Source organism: Galendromus occidentalis, unplaced genomic scaffold (genome assembly GCF_000255335.2).
Source record: "Galendromus occidentalis unplaced genomic scaffold, Mocc_1.1 scf7180000076944, whole genome shotgun sequence".
Classification (NCBI taxonomy): domain Eukaryota; kingdom Metazoa; phylum Arthropoda; class Arachnida; order Mesostigmata; family Phytoseiidae; genus Galendromus; species Galendromus occidentalis.
The window spans coordinates 312,526-332,521 of NW_003804933.1; the positions used below are offsets into that span (position 1 = coordinate 312,526).

The 19,996-nt window shown below is 51.7% G+C and overlaps 3 protein-coding genes and 2 non-coding genes across 5 annotated transcripts; all 5 read right to left on the minus strand.

The window, feature by feature from the left end:
• Positions 1–1,169: 1,169 nt before the first annotated feature.
• Positions 1,170–11,253, minus strand: LOC100902538 (uncharacterized). Its single transcript, XM_029110639.1, has 17 exons — positions 11,130–11,253; positions 10,406–10,683; positions 9,963–10,271; positions 9,644–9,817; positions 9,100–9,199; positions 8,698–8,966; positions 8,380–8,585; positions 7,815–8,231; positions 7,410–7,700; positions 7,098–7,227; positions 6,834–6,991; positions 3,190–3,595; positions 2,905–3,099; positions 2,641–2,811; positions 1,753–2,539; positions 1,530–1,666; positions 1,170–1,427 (listed from the first exon to the last, which is right to left on the minus strand). The coding sequence occupies exons 1-17, from the start codon at positions 11,251–11,253 to the stop codon at positions 1,170–1,172; spliced, it is 4,410 nt and encodes a 1,469-aa protein (XP_028966472.1).
• TRNAY-GUA (transfer RNA tyrosine (anticodon GUA)) lies at positions 5,990–6,078 on the minus strand. Its single transcript is given in 2 exon segments — positions 5,990–6,025; positions 6,042–6,078. It is a non-coding gene; the product is annotated as a tRNA-Tyr (tRNA).
• Positions 6,714–6,785, minus strand: TRNAP-AGG (transfer RNA proline (anticodon AGG)). Its single transcript has one exon. It is a non-coding gene; the product is annotated as a tRNA-Pro (tRNA).
• A 638-nt stretch (positions 11,254–11,891) lies between the features above and the next one.
• On the minus strand, positions 11,892–13,424 carry LOC100898253 (transcription factor MafG). Its single transcript, XM_003740391.3, has 2 exons — positions 13,090–13,424; positions 11,892–12,651 (listed from the first exon to the last, which is right to left on the minus strand). The coding sequence occupies exons 1-2, from the start codon at positions 13,265–13,267 to the stop codon at positions 12,368–12,370; spliced, it is 462 nt and encodes a 153-aa protein (XP_003740439.1). The 5' UTR covers positions 13,268–13,424; the 3' UTR covers positions 11,892–12,367.
• Positions 13,425–14,830: 1,406 nt separating this feature from the next.
• On the minus strand, positions 14,831–16,781 carry LOC100902681 (uncharacterized). Its single transcript, XM_003740422.2, has 5 exons — positions 16,339–16,781; positions 16,011–16,207; positions 15,735–15,902; positions 15,512–15,642; positions 14,831–15,386 (listed from the first exon to the last, which is right to left on the minus strand). Exons 1-5 carry the CDS (start codon positions 16,479–16,481, stop codon positions 15,090–15,092), a joined length of 936 nt encoding a protein of 311 aa, XP_003740470.1. The 5' UTR covers positions 16,482–16,781; the 3' UTR covers positions 14,831–15,089.
• Positions 16,782–19,996: the final 3,215 nt, after the last annotated feature.

Genomic DNA, 19,996 nt, shown 5'->3' on the forward strand with positions numbered 1-19,996 from the left:
CCCCTAGCGAAAGCTCCTCCAAGACGAATAATCTGGGAACTCGATAGCTGCTCGATCCGAAACTCATAGGAAGAGCAGGGCAATTTTTCGAAAGTCTTGCGAATATTGAACGGGTGGCTCGGAGTCTCATCGATCCGAATCGAATCTGTTTAGCTGAAGCGATTGGGTTGACCCCTCCCCTCCGAGATGTGATGGAGCCGCTTACTTGTGAAGAATTTATTCGCACGTTGAAGTTTGTTTATTTCCGTGTACATTGAAGTTGGGATCATGAATGATACTGTCCATTGGCCCGTTTGGTAGTTTACCTTATGGGAGCGCAGCCTGTTGGCTGTTCTGTCTGGAATTCTTGAGGAATTTTCATGAGTTTGGCCCTCGAAGTAATCACCGCAATGCACAGCCGTTTGTGAGTGCAGCAGCGTCCAGATCTCTTGCATCGCTCGCAATCTCTTAGCTAGTTATCAATACCGCGCAAATATTCTGTACATTGAGCTGGAAATCAATAAATTATGTTAATATATTTATTCTATGCCGATGTGTCCTGAAAACTGCGTGAGCTCTCGAAATTCCACCACACGAAACCGATTTCGTGAATTTTTACGAATCGGGGCCTGCGGTTGGTGACAGCGATGACTTTTCAGTTCCATGCATTCGATCTCGATCACGGGTATCGTACAGATTTGTTCCGTCCGTCGTTCCCGTTTCATCCGACAAGCTCGATTCAGATGATTCTCCGGGGTCTGCGTGGAGATGACTCATGACAATCGCGAGGGAGTTCCCTATCCCAGACTATTCCGACTGGTCGAAGGAACTCCCGCAGTCTGTGGTGAAAGGAATCAACGGAGACAAGCGGAGCCGCACAAGCTCCCGGAGCTGGGGCACCGCTCGCGCCCCCGAAAAGCGTATCCTGAGGTCTGGGAACCTGCCGAACATGAGCTATTTCATCGCAGTCTTTCAAGGGATACAATAGGTGTGGACAACGTCCTCGCTCGCTGACGGCGAAGGCATTCCCGGGGGAACCGCTCGAGAGCTTCGAAGGGGTTTCGTTCAACGGAAGAAAGGCTCCGATAAGTCTAAACGAGAACTTTATTCTTCAGTCCACAAAGAGGAACTACCATGTAAAATATACGGTCTTTGGATTTATGAGTTATCTCTCTGAGGGTGATTCATGCTCAAGGGGTTGCAGCCGTTGCATACAACGCCTCCTCGTGGACACTGACAGACAGCTGATCCAAAACACAAGATGGACAAGCAAGAGGCAGGGGCCCGGGAGATGCGTAGAGCGCCGCTACACGTTCGAAACGTTCTCTAGAAAACGAAGTTCTCAAGGGTGTAAGGTCGACTTCGCTTGAGGCGACGTGATGTCCACACGAGAATACGACCACAGATCCGTTGGCCCTCGCTAAGCGCTTTGCATCCAACGACGAAACCTGAATACGAAGTGAATCCGATGAATTTAGTGCCGAGGTGAGAATTTTGATCAGTTTCGTCAAAAAAGATGAGTCCCTGGTGACAACGATTTGGACCCTTACCACGATTGGGGCCGGAGGCAGAGAATTCTCCTTGATCTTGTCTTTGACTTGTGAAGCCAATTTCCGCCGGAATCGATCCGAAGTCGGTAGTGTCATGACGCTCTCTTTTCTGATTTCCTCGAGAACTTTGCCACATCCTGCGGAGGGGGGGGGGGTTAGATCAGACACTGAGGTCGGATCTGAGCGTTCGAGGCCTTGATTTCAATTAGTTAAGCTAACTCACCAGCTACTTCGATTGCCCCTTGGCAGGCCATCGCGTCACCTTCCGGCGAGCTCATGGCGGCGGCTACCATGTCCATGAGGAGCTGATTGAAGTCCGGCGAGAAGTTTTCAGCAACACCTTCGACTCCGAGACAAACTTGAGCAACGGCTTTCGCATCGCAAAACAACACGAGTCCCAGAGCCAAACCAATGCGGTCTATGTGGTCCCGCAGGATGCTTTCTAATTCCCTGACGTCGTACAGCAACTCCACCCACGAGGTTATTGCGGTGCTCAGGAATTCTTTGACGCTGTCCATGCTCGTTGTCACTTCCACCCGACTGCAGTAGTAGTCGAGAACCTCGTGGAGCGCCTGCTTGGGATTATTGAAGTTTCTCGTCGCTTTCAGTTGGTGTCGCCAGGCCGTGGTGAGCTGGCCTTCGAGAAGCGCGATCTTCGCCGCTGCCTGATAATCCCCGAGCGAGTCGCAGTGGTCCAACATCATCGCCGAGTCGTACGACGAGTGGAATATCGCGAGGCTCGCGTGCAGGGCCGAGCCTCCAATGAACGGTATTGGGTCCATGAGGCTCAGTGGCGGACAACTCAGCAGACGCTCCGTGTGACTCGTGAAGGACAGTCTCTGGCGGAGTGAGATTTCCATTTCGGAAATGTCCACGTTCGGAATATTGGCTTGCGAGATTTCCGGCGGGAGACCGGTGCATGGCACGGGCTTCGTCTCCCCTTGCTTCAACGAATGGGGATAATTGATGATTCGTCGATTGGTCCGAATCGTTATGACGCGACTCGTTTGCTGCAAGAATCAGAAAATAAATCAATCGCTGCATTTGGTCCAATGCATCCATGCTGTGGAATCAGATATCGAATTCATTTCTGCAGAGTAGCTTCAGATACCTCGATCTCCTTGCTCGGGGTGACCGTGGTCTTCTGCGCGAGCTGTCCGAGCTCGTTCTGACCCCAGGCCATTACCCTGCCCGTGTTGTCTACGGCGATCGTGAAGTCTTTCCCGCACGCGACAGACAGGATCTGTCGGTGGGAGAGAGCGGACACGGTGGTTGGTGTCACCTGTAATGAGTAATGACTTCTCCGTTTGAAAAACGATAGAACAGGAATTTCGCCCGAAACAGACAGGGTGCGAGATTCTAACGGCCAACTCACCGTGTCTTTCCGGTGACCGAGGCCCAGTTGGCCCTCTGGGTTCCGACCGGCGGTCATGATTTCCCCTCGGGTCGTCACCAGAGCCATGTGATTGTACCCAGCCGAAATGGAGGCGATGCCATGAGAGAGTTCGCAGAGTAATGTGGGGCTCACGTAAGCCTGACTGGTGTAGTCTTCTGCCGGAGGGTCGGAGCCTGCGATCAGACAACCATCCTTAGAATAGACTCGAGTCGGGCGGAACTTCCTACAAGCTGTTCATCTCGGAATTGTCCTGTCGTACGATTTGTTCTCGAATCCCCGTGACTCACTTTGCTGTCTCTTCTTCTTCATCGAGTGAGCTTCTAGCCGGAGCGTTTGCGGGTTCGCGCCCCAGGTATAGACTCGATATACGGCCTTAGTAGTGACGGCGTACACTTGGAAGAATCCTACGGCGATCATCGATACACTCGCCGGTAGTCTGACGAGCTGAGGTCGTGAAAACTTCGTTCGGTTGCCGAGACCGAGCTGCCCGAAAGTGTTGCATCCGAAAGCGCAGACTCTCCCGTCAGCACAGAGCACCACGGAATGGGCGCCGCCAGCACCGATTTGAGTCGCGAGAGCAGGAAATCCTTTGACGGGTACCGGCGTGAATTCATTCTCGGTCGATCCTTGACCTAGTTGGCCATGCACTCCCCAGCCCCAGCAGAAAACTCTGTAACGAGGTAAATTAGCGTGAATTCTCGATACGGATCCTCACCCAATCTAATTGAGCAGCGAACGCTTGATAAAACGGGCGACGTCGCGCGGCGGACGATTCAAGACGATTGTCGTAAAATTGATTGGCCTCCGACTTTATTTCCCATCAATTGAAAGACTCGAGGATCACAAGTTGTCCCTCTGAGACCGGGATATCCTATCTCCGCGTCGAAATTTAAAAACAAGGCTCGATGTAAACATAAGATGAGCCGCTCGTGCATCGGATTATCCCTGGAAGGGAGGGAAGCCAGAGGAATCGGTTTGAGCAAAATTCACCTCTCTCGGTTTGCTCCGAGACCCGACACAGGAGACGAAAACCAATGTCCCTATTCTCATGTTCAGTCTGCCCAAAACTTTTTACAGTGTCGCTCTATTGCTCAGAAATCTGATCGCGCGGATATCGAGAAACAGGCTATATCCTTCATTTTATAAAAGTCCGTTAGCATCCATCTGTCGATCGAGGGCTCGTAGACCTCACACGCTCCACGCTCGTTCGCAGCGACGTATAACCGGCCGTTCAAGGGAAAGAAAGCTCTCACTTCATCTTCAGACTGTCTGTCATGTAGATGAGACCATTCTCGTTTCTCCTCGGAATAGATGAGGAGCTTGTTCGTCGAGTGGCTCATCGTCTCATTCCCAATCGCATATATCGTGTTGTTCAGCACCGCGACACCATCGATGCGTTTGAGAGGACACTCTAGATCCTCGGAGTGATTGAAACTAGAAATTTGTTTGAACTTGAGAACTTTCCAAAATCCGTTCTGCGTAACGACGACAACTAAGTCATCGTAGAACTGGCAGTCTGCCGTAGCAATGCGACGAACTATCGTGCCCGGGCTCCCGGCGGTAAGGCGGATCCTCTCGTTGGGTAAGCCCTGTCGTAATACTGTGATCTTCCGTCGATTGTCCTCCGTCCAGGCTATCATGGTTCCGTAGCTCCTCAAGAGCGGTGGCCATTTGAGATCCGAGTATTCGCTGTAAAGTGCCGTACGGGAGTCGCATTTCCGGACCTCATCGGATGTCGCGTACAGTATCACGTCGTTGGCGATCACCATGTGCTGGACGTCACTGGGGAGTTCGAGCCCCTCTCTTTCCATCCACTGGAAGCTCCTGTTCCCACTGAAGCCGAATATTTTCCCAGAGGAGCGATCGTAGAAGTATGCGACTTCGCGATATATTCTGCTCAGTCTCTTCAGACGCTTTTTCACACCATCCACGAGACCAGCATCGTCCGATGGCCACGAGTGGAATATTTTACGCAGTTGCGCTTCGTTCGTCAGCAGTATCTCTGTTCTGAGTATGCGATCGACCAAGTCGGAATTCTGAAGGATCATTTCGTAGAAGAGCTCGTGCTCGAGCACAGCGAAAGGCTCTCGAGCTATGACACAATTACAGTATTCTTCGAGTCGTGTGTTCTTCAGCAGGAGGAACTGTGTCGCTTGGAGCACCGGTAGCAGCATATTTAAAGGAACCTCCGGCTGCCTCCCGTAGATTTCGTCCATTATTATTTGAAGGCACCGACTGTCGATGTTTTTGCTCTCGTAAACCGTTTTCGAATCGGTGGATTCGGCCCATCGCTCGCAGAAGAAAGCCTCGAAAACTTCAGAGGCATCGCAGAGAATTCGCTTGTGCGCATTGAAGGGAATGCAATCGCTTGCTCGTATGATCGCATCGCACTCGAACACGGGGCGAGCAACGTCGCTGGGCCGCAAACGTCCAGCTATCTCCGACTGCGCAGCCATCGTCCGCGCCCCGCAAAGTCCGGGAGATGCTCGGCTTGCTTTTGGAACGGTAGCACTCATGAACTAAGCTTCGGAACGATCACGGCCTAATAAACGGAACGAGATTGGGCTAGTAACGGGATGACAACGGGGACTGGCGGGCGGCGCGCGTCCGATGAGCTCTCAAAACGATCTCGGAACAGTCTCGGTTTTTCGTTACGGTCTGTGGGAAACCGGAATCACAAGCTGCGCGATTCCTGCTCGGTGCGTGACAGCCGTCCGAAGCTTCTTCTCGCTCCCGCGGAGGGTCGATCCAGCGGATCGACGATCGACCTCGGGGCGGCTGCATCAGCTATGATTATCATGATTCGGCCGTATATTGGGCATCGGGATGCTCTCAGATCAGCTCTCGATTCTGCAGCAAGCCTTCGGGGCGAACTTCTGCTCCCAGCTGTATCAGCTTGGGCGCCAATCGAGGGTGTCCCTGAATTATTGTCGTTGATCCGGCGGCCGACCGCCAGAGTCCCCGAATTCTCGGGGTATACTCCAGAAATGCTCCCCACCGATTCTTTCCATCGCCAGTCACGTCACTACCTTGGAAGCGGAATCCAGAGAAAATCAATAAAATATCCGTCGAGCCGGATTTGAACCAGCGACCTAAGGATCACTGCGGCATTATCTCTACAGTCCTCCGCTCTACCAACTGAGCTATCGACGGCTTACACCACAACGGAGAATGAGCCGTATTGTACGCGCTTCGAAGGACCAAATCGATTGCATGATTGATCCGAGACAATCTTCTCGAGAACAGCTCTTCGTCTTGTTGATTCGGCAGCCGCTCGGAGCGCTACGGGTTCCCCATTCCCGCTCCCTTCGGCTCCGACATCGGGTCTGTCGCCAGCGAAAAACTTCCGGGAATTTCCGAGAACCTCGCCGCATTCACATTATTTCCGTGATACAGTCATCCTACTTCCTCTGTGCGAAGGCAAATGACTTCTTTGTAAAATGCTCTCGTCTCAAGCGCAGAGAAAACCGGGCAACCGAAAAACATATGGCGCTATTTCTTCTCTGTGTCAAGGTCATTCGGTTGGCTCAAGACGGTGCCGCCATCATTGCCGCGAAAGTGCGATTCTTCCATAAGGTAAGGTGGCCTTCCGCCAGAGCTCATCTTTCGTCGAGATAACTTCCAGAGTTCAACAAGTTGCTTAATCGGCTGGCTATGGGGCGAGTATTCTTTAAATTCGACGGACTTTCGACGGGTATGTCATCGGCAAAAGTAGAACCTGGTCACATTCGCATAGGATGGAGCGGATGACGCGGCTGAACCGGGGCACGTGCCGCCCTCGAAAAAATGGGCTCGTCCGGGATTTGAACCCGGGACCTCTCGCACCCTAAGCGAAAATCATACCCCTAGACCAACGAGCCGCCGATTCTTAGTACTCTGTCAGGAGGAAACAGGTGCTTGGGACTTACTTTCCGGTGTGTGTCAACGCCATGGAATGATAGGCTCCGCAAGCGACCTGCTTGATATTGTGCTCTTGGAGGGATTCGATCAGCTGAGGGTGTACGGTACGTTTGACTTCGGTCCCAAGACCCAACTGTCCAAGATTGGATGCTCCGCTGGCGAACACCTGCGGAAGAGGTAGAGCTCGATGCTGGACGGGAATAGCTTATTATTATCCGCGTCTCGACTGATTGGGACTCTATCGAGTCCGGAATCATATCAGCGGGACTCACCCCGTGATCAGTGAGAAAAAGACTGTGCGTCGTTCCGCAGGCGATTTGAGTGACGTTGACCTTGAGCAAATCGAGGAAGGATATCCGCACCGGGGGCTGGACGTCATATGAAGGCTCACCGTGTCCGAACCTGGAATCCATTGACAATTAGGAAGATCTCGCAACAACGCATACGAGAAAAGATACGAATCTGCTTATCAGAAACGACGGCTCGCTAATGAGCATCCACCGCAAGGAGGAAGCTCAAGGAGCAACCGCGAAGTCGCAGGTGGAACCGCAACGGGACACCGAAGGAAACAGAATGAACCTCACCTTCCGGATCGATTAATTCCCCACATGTAGGCTTTGCCGCGAGCACAGAGACCAGCGTAGTTTAAACCTGCCGCGAGATGGATGCCGCTCGGTGTGCTTGCTCGGACAGATTGGGGATGGAACTCGAAAGCTCGCAATAGCGCCGGCTGGTATTCATCGCTCAGAGGACGGTTCAGCAGAAGAAGAATGAAGAGGAACAACTTGAGTATATCTTGTTCGGAAACCTGGTCCTCGTCGAGAGAGGCATCCAGCGAATCCATTGAGATCAGGGACGATTCTGATTTGGCACAACTGTGGAAGAAATTGAACTGAATGGTATACGGATCGACGCGGAAATCGCGGCAAGCATATCGAAGAGTGATTCCCTCGCCTCGCCCAATATCGACGTTGCCGGGATAAACTCACCGTTGATTCCTAGGAGTGAGGATGAGCTTGCGTATGGCGAGTTTGTTTGATAGTCTCGACGGATCGAAGACAGCAGCGAGTTTTGCGGTGCAGTCTGAGATCTGTAGGAGATCGCAACACGTTTTGACGAAGCGACTCAATAAAGTAGGGTTTGTGCACAGAGCGTACAGCATATCGGTATGGCCCGTCAGACACTCTTGGATTGACTCCTGTTCTTGTTTCCAAATGGCCGCAGAATAGGCTTGGCAGCTCTGGGTGTCCGAAGCACCCTGGAGGTTCTTGAAGAGGAACTCCGCCATCAATGACTGTTGATTCCGTAACCGGGCAAAATAGCTCAACAGAGAGTATATCTTGAAATTGCACAATGTCCGAATAACGACAATATCACTGTAATACACGTTGTCGACTAGGAAAGTCCTGGAACGAACATGATTTCTTTACAATGAGCTCGTTCCTGCGTCTCGAATCCAATCATAACTCATGAGGCGATGTCCGATTAGACGGCCCAGTCAGAGCTTCGAGCAGGAGCTCGGAGGTATCCCGAATTCTAGCCTCCCCTACGCACTTGAAAGCTTTGATGATTGCCTCTCGTTGATCGTGCTTCTCCAAAATTTGATGCACGAAGCAGAGTACGGCGAAGTTAGCGAGATGAGGTTTGTCGATTGATTGCAGCTCATGGGCTCGTGTTGAGAAAAGTACTTGAGTATAAGCTAAGAGTTCAGCTAAAGAACCGCTGCTGACGAAATGTGACACTCGTTTCAGCTGTGCGCACTGCGGAAGAAAGTACGAAATTAGCAGAGACCCATGCCATAAGTTGGAGGAATCCAGGTCCGACCGATGTCTGAGCAACTCGGAAATTTTTTTCGGGGGAAAATGCGCTGACCTCTGACTTTTGATATAGCCTTATGGCTTTCGTGAAGTTCCTCTCCTTGATCTCGATCTCAGCTGCGGTTTCGTATAGCCTCAGCAAGGATAATCGAGGGAACAGGCTCGCGAACCTCTCGCATTCCGTGTACCCATCGGAGCCTGCCCCCAGAGCCAAGGAGACAAATTTACGCTGAATGGATTGCACAGGGTAGAGAACATGAATGGCATCTTTTGTCGTGACATATATGGCCGGAGGGACCGTGTCGTGAGCACTGCATCCCGATTCTGAAACGAAGAAGTCCTTCTATAGCTCGTTGCCGTTCTGTATTCTCTTTTATGAATTTATATCATTGTAAATTCCACGCGCAAACGCGCAGCAATCGACCCTCCGAAGCTCGTTCTAGCCGATGTCGCTCACCTTTGGCTCTTAGCATGTCCGTAGTCTCATACAGAGACGCGTGTATATCGAGTATTTCTGTTGGGAACACGTGGGTCCCTAATACCGAAGAAGCTGTACTCTGCTGGGATTCAAACAACGAGATTAATTCTGATGACATGGAACGAAGGCCTGCGAGCTTTCGTCGGACATGATGCGGCAGCTGCGATAATTCGAACCGCGACGAAAGAGTCGGAGATTCGGATGCCGCGCGGTTTTTTTGATAGCGCGCACTCTTCCACATCCTACTCGGGAAGTCTGCGCTTATATTGGCTCGCAATGAACCGATGGGAACAGACGCTTGCATTCCAACGAGGAGGAGTGAGTCATATCGTCAGAATAGACGCTCTTTGTGTACGAGGCAGCTTACGAAAATAGAACTGCTCGATCGAGATTGAAGTCATAGTTCATGCTGATTCCTTCCAATCGTGAAGCTGGCATAGGCAACAAGAGTCTCGGGTTCTGTGTCGTCGTCCGTTGGAATTTCCTGTCGACGGACTTCCATACAATATTTGGGGAAACTCACTCGTTTGATATGATTATCGCTGAATGGTTGTGATATGGAGTAGAAGTCTCTCCCAGAAGTTAAGTATAGTAAGTCCTGACTCCATATAACGTGGTCAACCTTTGCTTTCATCTGTTTCAGGAGAAGATTCGCGACATGGATCGGCTTTCCCGAGAGGAATTCACCGTCATATACCTGCAGGAGACACATTCCGCTTATTTTATGCATTTTCGCAGCAAACGGAACCGTGGAGCTCGAGCTCCACGACGGGATGGGAGTGAGGGAGCGGCACCATCGCAGATGTCTCACTCAGTCAGAGAGCCGTTTCGGATGAACCAACCTCAAGCTGTGAATTATCCGATTTCATGGTGAGGACTAAATCGCCCTGGACAGCCATCGAGATCTCGGGTCCGAACTTATTCAACGGTAAGAAGACGCTTCGCGAGTCGGGAGGGAAGACTATGCGTGGATCGGAACGGCTCTCGAGGAACAGATGGACTTTCTGACCGTGCTCGCCCTGAACGAGCAGCGTCCTTTTGTGGTGATTCGCATCGGTAGGACACACGTTCAGAGTGCAAATGGGAATCGGTGATTGGATTCGGAAGAGTACGTCGCCGGAAGGGAGCTCGACAAAAATTATTTCCCGGTTCTGAAATTATTCGAGAGAAATCAATCAATGGGAGAACTGTCGAAGAATCAACAGACGAAAAGGGATCTCAATATAGTTTTCTTTAGATCGATGAACGTCCCGGCGTCCATTGACTGGTGGGGGTAACCACTCACTTCATAGGCCAGGATGACCATCGAGACACCGGTGCATGTCTCCCAGCAGATCGAATCAACCAGAGCGCTCGCCCGGACATGAGCGTCATAGATGACTTCGTTTTGGAAGGATTGCAGAGCGGGGGACGTGTTCAGAGCCGATACCCGGAGGCTTCCGTTGGTTGATACGAGAATGATATTTTGGCACGAAGGATCGATGAGGATTTGCTGCGTGTTGTCGGACTGGCATTGTTTGACACGTCGTTTTCCCTTGTATTCGGATAACGCGAGTATAGCACCTGAGGAATAAGGAGAATCTGGTGTGAAAACTCATGAAAACTAGGTGCCCACTCGAAAGGCTGACAGGAAGACAGACTGCCAGTCAAGCAACCGGTGGCCGCATGCCCAGAGCGGCATTTGGGCTCATCGTTGAGAAGTGTGACAGTTTGGCGGCGGGACTTCATTGAACACTTCACGGCGGAAAGAATGTCAAGGTTACAAACGGTAAGCAGGCGCTCGTATGGAGGTGAATTTGATCAACAGCGGCCCGACCTCAGTGGGACAGAACAGGATCGAGCTCGAAGGGACCCCAGAAGTCGGTACGTAGGAAAAATATTGACATCAAAGACCTAATATCAACGAGGCGACGGAGGACTCTCCACAGAGCTGCTTCAGCCAAGATCAGCCCCGATCTTCCGTGGTCTTCTCCGAACTCTTATCTAGAGGATTTGAGCGATCTCCTTACCATTCGAGCAGAGGACGGCGATGGCAACTCTGGTATGCGTTGACAGGGAAGTCGCCCGGAGTATCTCGACTCCGAGCGGGAGTCTGAAGACGCTCCTCAGGGAATATAAATCGTCCGCCTCCATTCCCCTGGATTCACCACTCCGTTGGAGAACAGTCACTCGGAGTCATCCATTCTGCAACGGAACCGAGTTCACTTGAGCTGACTTATGTCGACACACTCTATGTCTCTCTCTGGCGCAGTACAACAGCGGTCTTGGACGGGGCTCTTCTTCGAGTGAGAGACCAAAAAGTCTCCGATATTCTGTCAGAGAGCCTCGGCATGCGACGAGGAGGAAAAGCACGCGCTTCTCCCACTCAGACGGTGGCGACGCGTTAGCGACAAAACAAACATAATCATCTCGCGCAGTCTGAGCCGCTGTAACTGGCTGTGACCCAAGATTAGGCGCGAGAATTCCGGACACTGCACCGACCAGAGGCGGCATTCTCGTACTTCTCAGTACCGGTCCGGAGATCTGAGCGATTACGGTCAGTATCTATCAGCTCGCGTACCGCGCGCCCAGACCACGAGGATCAGGAGCTCTCGAACCTGTGATCTCGCGAGAATTCCCGCAAGCGATTATCGGAATCTTCTTGCAGCACATCATCCGTAGAAGATTGCTGATAACCTCTGAGTTCAGCAAACACGCATCCGTAGTTGATGCGGCTCCGTGGACGCGGCTTGGCCTCCGAAGGTCATCCTAGTGAACATTGTCTGAATCAGTCCGACAAAAGATTTTATTTCTTCGTAGTGTACATCGACTCATCGTGTATACAATTTTTCAGCAGGGGAGCCGAGCGACGTGCGGACAGAAATAAGGTATATCATCCCGAGCTGAGTCATCAGCCAGAGCCGTCTCTCGACTTCCGATAAGCTCCGAGACAGAGCGTAGGTGATTCCTATCGGGGGTCAATATCCCCTCAACGTCGACTTTATTATTTTCAAGCAGGTGTCTCTGATCTCATGCTCCGCCCATCGGTGCCCGGTCATGTTCCTCACAGAGCAGGCAACTCTCTCGCGAACAGACTTCCGAATTCCGATAACAAGTCTCGCAGCGCTCAAATCTCTCGATCTTTCGCAGCCAGCGAGGATACCAACCCATGGTTGAGACCAAAATTCTCTCACGAAAATGCCCCGGATACTTCGACTTTGTACAGTGTCCGCCCCGAATCCTTTCTCTGACTCAGAAATGTATCGCGTCAGAATTCCAAGTTGATGAGCTCTTTCGGTAGTGGAATGTTGCTCTCTGCCGCGAATCTCACTAATTCTCGATACTGATGATTCAGATGAGAGATGCTGTTCGTCTTCTGAGCATTGTCTCGTCGCAGGGCACTTATTCGATCGAGGATCCCGTTTTTCTCGTATTCGAGCTCATCTTTCTGCTCGATTCGTTTTGTGCGACAGCTCGCAGCGTAGCCGCGGTTTTTCAGGGTTCTCCGGCGCTGCTTCATCTTCATGATTTCCGCACGTGTGAGACCAGCATCTGTAAAATGTAAATGGATGAGTCTTCCCTACAGCGACACGCAGTCATTCGCCTAAGCGAGCGTATCTCGTACGCTCGATCTCTCAGCGTGACGAATGGGTCTTGAGAGACGAAATGACCCGAGATGACGGACAGCCGTGCTCAGGAGGCGAATCTCCCGCAATGAAAGAATCTGAATCCGTCCGATGCTGAGATCCTCCGATTCGACCCACGGAGAGACTAAGTAAGTCTGCTTCCAGCAATACCCAAGTCCCTCTTCCCTGTTACAGATCGGCATTCAGAACCGCGAGCCCAGCTCATCCCATTCATTTCTGGGGATCGCAACCGAATCGCTGAGACATGCCTAATCCAGAACTCGCTCTCCTCTCACTTCGCTCGATTCGACCTCGGATTAGGGAAGTAGGAAGGTCCGCTTTAGCGGAGGGAAATTAAACTTACTTTTGAGACGCTTATTAAGTTCCCGAACACCGAGGGTCACCAAGTCTTCGTCGGACATTTGGATCTTATCGGTGATGGATTTTGGCAACTCGTCGAAATCTTCGCTACTCTCCGAGATGTTCCGGACTCGCTTCCCGCTACTGGATTCGGTCTCCGACGAGTTGGAGAAGCGCTTCATTATCGCACTTTTTTCCCCGTCTGGAACGGGCTCCTCAGCGACGATACGAGCGGTTCGGTTCCGGCGAAGCAACGATCGCGGAGTCCGTGGTGATATCAACGTTGTTTTGATGATTCCACTGCCGTTCGTACACCAGCACTACACCACCAGAGTCGAGGAGGCCTGTCGTCGTCTTTCTGTTGGTGTGATATTGTTGCCGCCGGCGCTGCTGCTGCCGCTAGCCGACGACGAGGGTCCGCGATGATCGGCTGGCTCTCGCTAGACAGCGAACGACAGTGGAGAACAAGCGCTGCTCGACGCCATGTTCCCAAACAGCTGAGTGATCGGAGTACCGTATATTGAAGCGCGCACTCGATGCCGGATAGCCCATTGATGCTCGCAGCTATATGTCTATGTCTTTTCCGAGCCCGAGTTGAGGCAGAGAAGCGCCCTGCGACCGGGGCTCGGTTCGCAAAGAGAGTCGCTATAAAACACCGCGCTGCGGAACAAGAAATGATATTCTGCGGACGGAACGCCTCCGGAGGAATGGTTTGGGGTCTCTCCAACTCACCCATTGGGTTCCGCGCAAGGTTCCCGATGCGAACCGAGACGGTGGGGAACCGGTCCTTCAGGTGAAAAAGGCCCTCGCAAAGAACACACCACAGTCTTCATCAACGCTCGGCACTGTATCCGGGATTCGTCTCGTACATGTATGATCGTACTCCGCACTCTCGAGGTCTTGAACGAATGGAGGACCCTGCGCACCAAGGTCTGCTCCTTGCACCGCAGAGGAACGCGAACAAAAAGAACGCGGGGTAAAACTCTGCGGTAAGGAACCTCTCTGCGGACAGGAGAATGAGAGATGATGCCGATGATTTATCTTGACTGTCGCTTATGAACGAGGCGGCCCCTCCCGCTGGACTCGATCCTCTAGTTCTCCACTCCGACGGGGCGTCTGAGCCTGGCCTTTGGTGACCAAACGCGTTCCCTTCATGGGATTCACAAAAGTCTGCCCTGAATTCTCAACTCCAGGCTCGAAAATCTGTGGTTAGACTAAATGGGAAAAAGGATAGGCAGCGTGAACGTCCGGGAGGAATCCCCGTTATCTCAAGAGCACTAGAAGAGCTTTTGCGACTCCTCTGAATTCTTCGTGTGCCGCGTATGAGTTGATGTGCGAGTCTGTTCAGCGCAGTAATGCAGAAAATACGTCTGAAGAATGACTATGAGCGGACTACAGCTCGAGGTTGGGGTCACACGGAAATCAGTCGGAAGCTTCCAGAAATGGACGAAAACCAGATACGACACAGAAATCCCAGTCGACATTTGAGCCCAGACAACCAATGGTCCATTTCGCGAGGGAATCTGATTTTTGAGCAAGACTGGATTCGGTGTGGCTTCAGGTGATGAACGAGAACGCTCCATCCCGTGAGCAAGGGCGTATCCTGAAATTCGGGGATGAAATCCGGGAGGAGGGGCGCCGTCCGAGATATCCGCACCGGGAGCAACCTCGCCCAGCTACGCCGCTGTCCGTTACCGATTGCCGATTTTGCGAGTTGCTTGGAAGAATTCACTCAATCGGTCCTCTTCCTCATCCATTTATTTTCTCCCATGATATTTACCTATGATAATTCACTTATTATACACATAGGTATTACCTAAATATAGTTCACGTTGAGATCTATCCATAATGTAGAATGATCGATGAAGCTAAGCACATGATGAGGGGTCGACTCTATGCGGCTCATGGATGGCAGAGGTCAGAGGGAGACCCCCGGTCTCGGTGTACAAAATATTTCGATTGGAATATTCCTCTCATTGTGAGTTATTCAATAATTCCTCCTCCTCAGACGAAGTGCGATTCCTTGAGCGTCTGTACTTTCTGGAGAAATTTCGCGGTATCCTCGATGCAGTATCCCGCGAGAATTGTCGGAAGCTCATAGGGTATGCCGTAGCTCAAGAACTTCGAGCGGAGCTCCGCTATTTCGGGCTCTAAGGCCTTGCATGCCATGAAAACATGTTTCGCAGTCTGCTTGTGGCCTTGGGAGCAGTCTCCGGCGGAGCATAGCTCACACCACGAGAACTCTGGATACCCCGGAACTCTTTTGTCGCAGTTCAAGAACGACTGCTTGAGTTCAATGCTCTGCAAACGAATCGAAATATGAGACAATAAGGCATTTGAGCTGCCTCATCGGCCTCGGAATGTTCGACGAGGATCGGGTGTATCCGTCCGACTAGAGACTAGACACACTGTTGACCGCTGCTCACCTCCAATATAGTATCCGCGTCACGATGCTTGGCGAGTTCACTATCTAATGGCAAATGTAAGAGATCCGAAGGATTTCTTCGACACCATCGAGTTTTCTGCGACCACAGAGCTTGGGGGAAGAGTATGCTGACTGCGGAAGGAACATGAGTCAGATTAGAATCGATATCGTTCGGGAGCGAGCTCAAAAAAGGGCTGAATATTAGTTTCCATTGGAGATCTCACCGTCGGGAAGCTGCCTCGCAATCCCAGCATTCTGATCCGCAATCACATTCAGAGGTATCCCCTTGTGCCCAGGAATCCACATGAGAGTGATCACACACGGCTCGTAGAAGCTGGAAAGTCCGAAATTCAGGGCCACCGTGTACTGATTTGTGCGATCCTTCTCGAGGGCTGCAATAAATCGATTACATTAGACCTCACTTCGAGAATGATTCTCCTTGGGTGATACCGCTCTCAGCTTATTGTATATCGCCCATCCATAGGAGACCGGAGCCGTACCCGATTGGAAGCCAACCAAGACGCTGCGGCTGTCAGAGCCTATCAGCAAACGCTTCGGATGCCGGAATTCCGTGAGCGCCAGTCGGAGTGCCTGCATGATGGCAACCATTTCGGCGATATTGTTACCCATGTAGTCATCCACGCGATACATCCATCTATCGCAACCATCGGTGATACCGACGCTCGTGATCCCATCCCTGAAGAAGAGAACATATTTTTCATAAAGTCCATCGATTTGGTCGGATCGAAGATGAGGTCTATCCTCGGACACCCTACCACCGAAGCTCGCGGGATTCTGCGATCAGAGAAATCGGGACATAAAACTCACTTGCAGGACGCGTCTGTGCATAGTGCCAGATCGTATCCTCCGCTGATATTGAAGAACTTCTCGCGAACGCTCTGAGATTGACGACGGATGGGCAGCATGGTCGCCGTGTCGACCTCCAGCCTGACGACGGGGTTGGCAGTCATTGCGTGTTTTTTCCGTGCTGTAAAGGGAATCGATACTTTGGACGTGACTCAGCAGAGAATACGAAAGAATTCCTTGCCATTCAGCGACATAAAGCATTTCGCCTCTTGACATCGCACTTCGACACTTCTCAGGGAATAGATTCCCTCACATTCCGAGCACGGGATCGAGCTCTGCCGGGCCGATCCAGCTGTCGAACGAGCAGCGATTTCTGGGGTTTCTCGTTCGAGCACTTTGAAAGGAAAGCGCCTAATCCAGAGCATTTCGCTCCCGAATAGAACTATCTCCACTCCGAGAGCTGGACAAGCAGCGGCTGAGGCAGCACTTTGCTCGATCGAAAGTGTAGCGGAGAGGATGAGAAAACGCTCCCCTAACCGTCGACTCACTCGCTCATCGAGACGACGACCGAGGAGTACGACATGTTTTTCTTTGCCCTGCTCCGGCCTGTCCGCGGAAGATTTCCAGCTGCGGCGCAGAGATTCGGCATCGTTGATAGGTCAAACAGAGCTCGGGAAATCCATCTCGGCATTCGCCGCAAGAGAACGGCAGGCGCAAATTTTCTTATGAAAACACCACTTTTAGAGATGTCAGCGACTGAATTTGAACCTGCAACCCCCTGAACGATACAACGGCGCTTCACGAAGCGAAGGTGCTTAGTGTGACTCTGCATGAGACGTGCAGACAACGCTGAGCCCTCGACCATCGGTCGCCCAAATATGAATAGGGACAACACGGGAGTTCCGCTGGTAGACCGCTCCCTACGTCAGCTCGAGCAATATTCGCTCCATTAAACCCTCTGCGGGCGTCTGAGAATTCATCGGGAATCAGAGTGATATTATCGGAAAATTGAAGCGATATGTGCCCGGATCACCGATCGATCTTGAGTATGCCGAATGGTCCGCTCAGCCGAATATAGCGAGGAATGCTTCCCCCTCGCGCCAGGGGTAGAAGGAAGGTCTCATACTCACATAGTTTTTCGCGCGCGAGGTCGAGCGAGTTATTGTCCACTGCAATCGGAGATTCGCAGACTGAATAAGAACTCTCCGGTTGATGAGTCTAAAGGATAGGTCCAGCGATTCTCTTCGGGATGAATCTAGCGATTTGGGGAATCATCAACGAGAATATGAATCGAGTCGCTCGGTTTGAACACTGAGACGAGTACCAAGCGCTGCCTATATTTGTACTTCTTCAGCCCGTGTGACTTGAGTAGTTCGGCATTTCAACTCACCCAGGGGAATGCGGACCGTAGAGCTGCCGCTCAGGAATGCAGGCCGACCGCCCTCCATTGCCCGAGGGTGGTTGAGTCGAGCTCTCCGGAGCTCAGCGATCGTAGATTCATTGAGAGTAAGTGGCAGTATGGTATGGTATGGTATGGTTCAGGGTGGAACTTGACCGAAGCGGTATGTTCCCCGCCCTGATCGATCCCGCTCCTTACCGCTCCTTCTGGAAGGTTTAAGGCCTAGGTTTCGGCCTGGTAAGGGTGGATCAGCCTCATCTGAACTAGTGGCAAGCCTCGACGATCTAGACTTAGGAAACCCGTATGCCGTGGTCGCAACGGAAGAGAGGATTCTTCCTCCTCATATCTTGAGTTGCCTGCATCTAGGCTATACAGTGGGGTCCCGGTTAAGGAACCGGCTCGGTTCCGTGGAAATGTTCAATAACCGAAAAGTTCGTTAAGCGGAGCCACAATTGGAAATGGTCTCAATGAGATACTAGGCATCTATGTCGCACCGTGCATCTCAGTCGACGCGCTAGCAGAAAAAAACAGGGCATTCGGTCCCGAGCCCTGTGAGATCCGCTTCGATTCTTTCGGGAAATCCGAGAAAGTTCCTTAAGCGGATCAAACTGGTTCGTAATGCGGTTCAATGGTGTCAATTCGGAAGGTTCGTTCTCCGAGGTGTTCGTTAACCGGGACCCCACTGTATGTTGTTCCCGAGCGAATCTTCGGAGTACGGTTCCGCTTGGGGGTTTCGACCCCTTTCGAGCTTTCTCTCGATTCTGATAATGAGACATGTAAGGCGTATTGTCCACCCCTGTAGAAATCATCATTCTCCGCTATGGAAAACCCCCTGAAGCTACGCAAGAAGTGACCGATGCTCTCTAGCCCTTGGAGTTAAACTCAATATTCAATCTGGCGACGCAATGGTTTGAAGCTCAACACTCTTCCTTTCTGTGCTTCTCTATACAACCCACGCCCGATTCTTCCAACCCCGGAAATTCTCGAAAATCCATAGGGCTGAGCCTGGCGTCATAAAGTTCGTTTGTGATAGCCCGGATGGAGTTCGATCACGCTCGACTTTCTGGGATGTAGCCGATCTCGACTGCCATCGACTGGGGATGGTTTCGGACACCATCTCACAGACTTAGGCAAGCATATCCAGATCGAGACCGATCCCAAGAAGCAATATCTCGATTCGGAACCCCCCTCAGGCGGAAAGCATCCGAGAAGACTGCTCGCGATTAGGCAACGAGAGTCACTCGATAGAGTTTTCTCCCTTGGAAATTCAATGCCAGATTTAGCCGCGCTGGATATCGGATCTTCTAGCTTCAATTCTGAATATTTGGTGACATCTGTCTCTCCTCGATATGGACCAAACAATATGAACCAAAGTAGCTTATCGGAAGCAGATCGAAGCGTGGGATGTCGGATTCGTTTTCGTGGGATTCCGGTCCGCTCCAGAGGGAGACGAACAGACTTTTCCGGGAGCGAGTCTCGACGAAGATTGCGAAATATCCCTTCGGAGGCGCAGATACCCGGCTTCGACCATCGTGCGAAAAATTCTTCCCTGAATCAGTTCTCGGGGGCGAGGCCCCTGACGATGCCCGGTACCTCAATCCCGAGCAAACTCACTCAGTCTCAATGCCAATCCTTCCGGGGTTCAGCTCGAAAAAGATGGATCCTGTGCGATAAGGAGAAGGAGACCAAGAGAGAATAACGGAGAAGATATTGATGACGAGGGAAACTATGGGGGTGGTCAACACAGGAACGATTCCGAGGAGCCGTCAGGGAACGGCGGGTGACAGTTCGACGGAGCCCGGCGAACCTATAAAAGCCGTGATAGAACTTGGCCAGCTGGAAATCTCCATTCGGCTTCCACCTATCTGCCGCGCCGGAGGATTGCGACTCGGGACTGTGAACGCATTGAGCTCCGCACATGCTACGAAGACGACTCCGAAGCACCCGACGACAAACGCATCCGTAGAAACGAGAGGGTTTGCATGGGGACTAGCGTTGGAGGGAACGGTTTCGCCCATGATTCAAGGTTCCAGACTAAATACCCCCTCCCCCCCTTTGATGCGGGCAAGATTCAACTCCGGATTCTCAAATGGCCTGAGAATCCCAACTGACGTCCGTGAGAAAATATCCAACATCTGACGAGACTTCATAAGGATACGCGGGCTACCGTAGGTGAAAATAATGCCGTATCGAGCCACGACAACACCTTCGCCAGCAGCGCATTAACCGTACACGATCGCTCGTCACGGCGAGTATGCAAACGACGTAGTCTGCAGAAAG